General features: G+C 44.8%; 1 protein-coding gene across 1 annotated transcript in view; it reads left to right on the forward strand.

The window, feature by feature from the left end:
- Positions 1-2,649, forward strand: part of espn (espin) — a 56,221-nt gene extending 53,572 nt beyond the window's left edge. The window contains 1 exon segment of the mRNA XM_029123865.2: positions 771-2,649. Within this exon segment, the coding sequence (XP_028979698.2) occupies positions 771-918 (148 nt within the window). The 3' untranslated portion in view covers positions 919-2,649.
- The last annotated feature ends 3,411 nt before the right edge of the window (positions 2,650-6,060 follow it).

Genomic DNA, 6,060 nt, shown 5'->3' on the forward strand with positions numbered 1-6,060 from the left:
TTCACACTTACATGAATTTGATGAAGATCATGATCAAGGTGTCCATCTGCTGGTCAGTAATTGATAAAAGATAAAACACAGAATGTGACGCACACTCGGTACCTGGAGGTATTTTCATGAGGGAATCAAAGCATTTAGTAGGTATTCTAAAACGAACCCATCTTAAATGGATCATCTTCAAGGCAGCGTGTTATCCTAGTGGTCAACCGTGTTGTGCCTGTAACACTAAAGACACCAGTTCTAATCCCTGAGCTGACAAGGTGAAAAATCTTGTAATTCTGTCCAAGCAAGACAGTTAAGCCTACTTGATCCCAGATTGTTGCTCTAAACAAGAATGGGACATTAGCATACTTATCTGATAAAATAATGGTACTTATGTTATAATAATAAAAAAGTAGTAGTAAAGGCAAGTAATTTTGACTTATAGACACAAGGGTCAGCTCTAAAATGTTGTTTCCATTTTTGAAACAGTGGGACCATCATTCATTGCTGATTGTTGAATATTAGCTGACTAATACACTGATTTGGCTCCATTAAATGCCATACTTGTTTAAAATCTGTAGGTAAAACATCAGTAAGATATTTACATCCAATTGATTGATAAGATATTTAGATATTCAGATATTTACCTAGTATTTCTTTCTAAATTAAACTAACTTTGTTTATTTACTGTAATTTTGTTTACTAAGTAGTGAACAGTCACTTGTTATGGCACAGTTTGAATCAGAGTGACATCTTTTATTCTGTTTCCTTTTTATTGCCTCACTCAGAAAAGAGGAGGAGAGAGCAAAGAGGGAGAAGGAGAACGAGGAGAAGACTGAGCTGGAGCGACTACGAACCCTGGGTTACGACGAAAGCAAGCTGGCACCATGGCAACGGCAGATCATCCTGAAGAAAGGGGACATAGCAAAACAGTAGACAGTCCCTACTGCCAGGCACTCCCAGGACCCTGCCTCCATCAGTCCCTCTGTCCAACCATCTGCACCTTCAACCCACTTATCACCAAATCCCCAAGCCACCGCCCAAAATGCTTTGCAAGTCAGCCATCCTAATTTGGACTGGCCACTGCGAAGTCCCATGGACACAAAATGCACGTACTGTAGTGCTCTGTTAGCAGTGTCTGATTCAAGGACTATATGAACATATGTTGAATAGATGCTTCACCCTCTTTTTTTCTTGTCCAGACGTGGTTTAAAACTGTACATCCAAACTGTATGAATACACAATGGTTTTGAAACATGCATACTGACTACTACTTTACTTCAACTATTTAACATTATTCTTTGTTGGAAATTCCCAGATAGTGACGTGTTATTGCACAACTATGCTCAGTGTTCGTCAGTTGTGTTGAGGACATCGTTAGAATGTTTTTTGATTAAAACCATCTTGAGCCCAACTGAACTGCCAGAGATATTATTCAAACAGATAGAAAATGTATTGGAGCTTCCCTCATTTCCATGTTATTTGTTTACCGTGGGCATCTTAAATGAATCGTGAATATATTGAGCAGATAACTCTTTCATTATTTTACAATGAATGTCCTTAAATATAAAATTATTGTGATCATGGTGCATTATTGCATATTATCTTATGGATGTCAACATTTACTGCACATGTCTCTTGTTATCCAAAGGAATTTAACACTGAAGACCACATTTCACAACCATGCCTAGTAATAATCCCATAAACATTGAGTTCAACAAGAAAACATTTTGTAGAGGAATCTGGAAAATATTAGTTGCAGAACTGTAAAAAAAAAAAAGCATGCTGAATATTGTAAAAGTCCTCAAAATATATAATTGATTCCTGTCATGTTACTTATATCTGGTTTGTCCCAGTAAACCGTGGAGGTAAATCTTCGATGAGGAGATCCCTTGACTAGAGGAGAATGCGTTCTCTCTTTCTCTCCCTTTCTCTGTTTGTTTCTGTCGGTGACATTCAAGTCCTTATTCTATGTGTGTTCTCAGGCTTAAACAAAACTATTTCAGTTATGCTATTCTGTGTATAATACTATTAACTGGACCACATAAAATATTGCCGTTCTATTCTTGCTCATGGTTTTCCTATTACCGTATATTCAATCCCCCTATAGGTTTTTATTTTGGCAAATTATGTCGTTTTTTTGCCAAGGGACCAAACTATTGGTAACTTGGGCATTCTTTTTCTCAAAGTACTGTAGACTCATTGTAGGTTTTGTAGGATAGCAGACAGCACTGTAATGTTGTGGCTAGAATCTTGGACCTCAGAAATGTGCCGGATGTGTCTTTCTGAATGTGTATATAAAACATATATGGACACCCCAATGTCAAAATATGTGCTATAGGTTTATTTCATATATTTTGGGTGTACATTTTCCATGTTACATATATAAGTTATGAAATTAATGGTCCTTGTTAAGAAAGCATTTGGAAATATTGAAGTAAATTCATTGGATGCCATATTGATGTTGAAATTTAAAACTGTAGACGTCATTGCCATTAGATTTTCTATACATGAATACTGTATATACTAACCCTCAATACTGTGTTTAATTGTTCCACTGTTATGATGTTACAGTCCTCAGCCTTGCTTACATAGATCGATGGTTCATTAATGAAAATCCTATATTTTCAAACTGTCAAATGGAATTAAATAAATCTTTACTCACAACATTTGTTTTTACAACTAATTCCATGTGTGAACTTGGTCAGCTGATTTTCAGCTACTGTCTTTCATATGTAATATAGCTATTGTAACACAAGATGGCACCACAGTACCAACATAGCAAACTTCACCAGAAGGACAGTTTGTATAGGGTCACTGAACATGATGTTACCCATTTTGCAGGCAAAACAGTAAATATAATTGTAATCAATAATTACAATATCACCATTAAGTATTTTGTTCACATAACACGTTGTTTTTACCAGATGAGGTAGAAAATGTGTTCACTGTAGTTTAGTAAATAGTACTGCAAGAATTGTCAATGACTTCATCAATAATCAGGTTAAGCATAGTACATATGATCTAAAATTGAATCTACGTTCAAATAGGTTCAAACATATGAATGTAATCATTCATATGTTTATGAGCAAGTGTTTCCTACTTGCAATGTATTTGTGTAATGTGCACCTCTAAATTAATCAGCATCATAAAGTGCACTAAAGAAGTCCGGAAGGTTAGTATATAGTCCCATATCATGCAGCTGCAACATCAAAAACATGTTACTACAAATGTCTCTGATGCATTGCCGTTTTTTGCTTTAGTGAGGTTACGGTGTGCCAAGCGTGCAATCATCCAAGCGCACATTGGCATTGTGCGTCACAGATTTGTTACACTTGCTCGTCAAAAAATAGGAACTGGGAAGTCAGTGCTTTCTGAAGTCGGAACAGTTCTTCAAGCAGTAATAATTTAGCTAGACACATTTCCTAAAGTTACTAATACTGCATTTTTTTAGATTGTTATTGGCAATGTTTAGACTAGCGATCTATGTTCATAGGTTTATTTCAGATTTTCCCACTTCTAGGCTAATTGTGCCTTGGATGGTCATTTAACAGAAATGATATACTATAGGGCATTATATAGGATAGGGGAGAGCGGAATGAATTGAGACAGTTTTTACTTGAGGCGGTGATGATAGTAATGTCTCCAACTAAAATATTGTAGCGACCTTGGTAGGGCTGCTACTCGCCCCTCCAAAGTGGAATATCCCTATTTGGAGCAGTGGGTAGTGAGCCTGCCTGGGGAGCCAAAGGTTGTGGGTTCAAGACACTGCCCTGCTAGATGCTACATTGGTGTCAGAAGTGGGATTGGCCCTAGAGCCTAGGGGGAGGATAAGTTGAGACATGTTGGGGTAATGTGACGTCGCCCGGTATGGCGCAGCCGGGGCCCCACCCTGGAGCCAGGCCCGGGGTTGGGGCTTGAATGCGAGCGCCTGGTGGCCAGGCCTTTCCCCATGGGGCCTGTCCGGGCTCAGCCCGAAGGAGGGACCATAAGGAGCCGGTGCGGAGAGGATTGGGTGGCAGTCGAAGGCGGGGGCCTAGACAGCCGATCCCTGGACACGGTAACTACCTCTAGGGATGTGGAACGTCACCTCGCTGGCGGGGAAGGAGCCTGAGATTGTGTGAGAGGTTGAGAGGTTCCGACTAGAGGGATCACCTCTACGCACGGCTTGGGCTCTGGAACCACACTCCTTGAGAGAGGATGGACTCTTTACCACTCTGGAGTTGCCCATGGTGAGAGGCGGCGGGCTGGTGTGGGTTTGCTTATAGCTCCCCAGCTCTGCCGGTGTACGAGAGGGTCGTTTCCCTGCGCCTACAGGTTGGGGATAGGTCTCTCACTGTTGTTTGTGCCTACGGGCCGAACGGCAGTGCAGAGTACCCGACCTTCTTGGAATCTCTGGGAGGGATGCTGGAAAGTGCTCCGACTGGGGACTCTATCGTTCTACTGGGGGACTTCAACGCCCACGTGGGCAACGACAGTGATACCTGGAGGGGCGTTATTGGGAGGAACGGCCCCCCTGATCTGAACCCGAGCAGTGTTCAGTTATTGGACTTCTGTGCTAGTCACAGTTTGTCCATAACGAACACCATGTTCAAACATAAGGGTGTCCATCAGTGCACGTGGCACCAGGACACCCTAGGCCGCAGGTCGATGATCGACTTTGTTGTCGTTTCATCTGACCTGCGGCCGTATGTCTTGGACACTTGGGTGAAGAGAGTGGCAGAGCTGTCAACTGATCACCACCTGGTGGTGAGTTGGATCCGATGGCGGGGGAGGAAGCTGGACAGACTCGGCAGGCCCAAGCGTACTGTAAGGGTCTGCTGGGAACGTCTGGCCGAGTCTCCTGTCAGAGAGATCTTTAATTCCCACCTCTGGCAGAGCTTCGACTGGATCCCGATGGAGGCTGGAGATATTGAGTCCGAGTGGACCATGTTCTCCACCGCCATTGTCGAAGAGGTAAGGTCTCCGGTGCCTGTTGAGGCGGCAATCCCCGAACCCGGTGGTGGACACCGGAAGTAAGGGATGCCGTCAAGCTGAAGAAAGAGTCCTATCAGGCCTGGTTGGCTTGTGGGACTCCTGAGGCAGCTGACGGGTACCGACAGGCCAAGTGGACTGCAGCCCGGGTGGTTGTGGAGGCAAAAACTCGGGCCTGGGAGGAGTTCGGTGAGGCCTCGAAGAGGCCTTGAAGAGATTCTGGCAAACCATCCGGCGCCTCAGGAGAGGGAAACAGTGCCCTACCAACGCTGTTTACAGTAGAGGTGGGCAGCTGTTGACCTCAACTGGGGATGTCGTCGGGCAGTGGAAGGGGTACTTCGAGGATCTCCTCAATCCCACTGTCACGTCTTCCATTGAGGAAGCAGAGGCTGAGGGCTCAGAGGTGGACTCGTCCATCACCCGGGCTGAAGTCACAGAGGTGGTTAAGAAACTCCTCGGTGGCAAGGCACCGGGGGTGGATGAGATCCGCCCTGAGTACCTCAAGTCTCTGGATGTTGTGGGGCTGTCTTGGCTGACACGCCTGTGCAACATCGTGTGGCAGTCGGGGACAGTGCCTCTGGGATGGCAGACCGGGGTGGTGGTCCCTCTTTTTAAGAAGGGGGACCGGAGGGTGTGTTCCAACTATAGGGGGATCACACTTCTCAGGCTCCCCGGGAAAGTCTATGCCAGGGTTCTGGAGAGGAGAATACGGCCGATAGTAGAACCTCGGATTCAGGAGGAACAGTGTGGTTTTCGTCCAGGCCGTGGAACACTGGACCAACTCTATACCCTCTACAGGGTGATGGAGGGTTCATGGGAGTTTGCCCAACCAATCCACATGTGTTTTGTGGATTTGGAGAAGGCATTCGACTGTGTCCCTCGCGGCATCCTGTGGAGAGTGCTTTGGGAATATGGGGTCCTGGGTCCTTTGCTAAGGGCTGTCAGGTCCCTGCACGACCGAAGCAGGAGCTTGGTCCGCATTGCCGGCAGTAAGTCAGACTTGTTCCCAGTGCATGTTGGACTCCAGCAGGGCTGCCCTTTGTCGCCGGTTCTGTTCTTAATTTTTAAGGACAGAATTTGTAGGCGCAGCCAGGGGCCGGAGTG

The sequence above is a fragment of the Esox lucius genome, chromosome 12, assembly GCF_011004845.1.
Source record: "Esox lucius isolate fEsoLuc1 chromosome 12, fEsoLuc1.pri, whole genome shotgun sequence".
Taxonomy (NCBI): domain Eukaryota; kingdom Metazoa; phylum Chordata; class Actinopteri; order Esociformes; family Esocidae; genus Esox; species Esox lucius.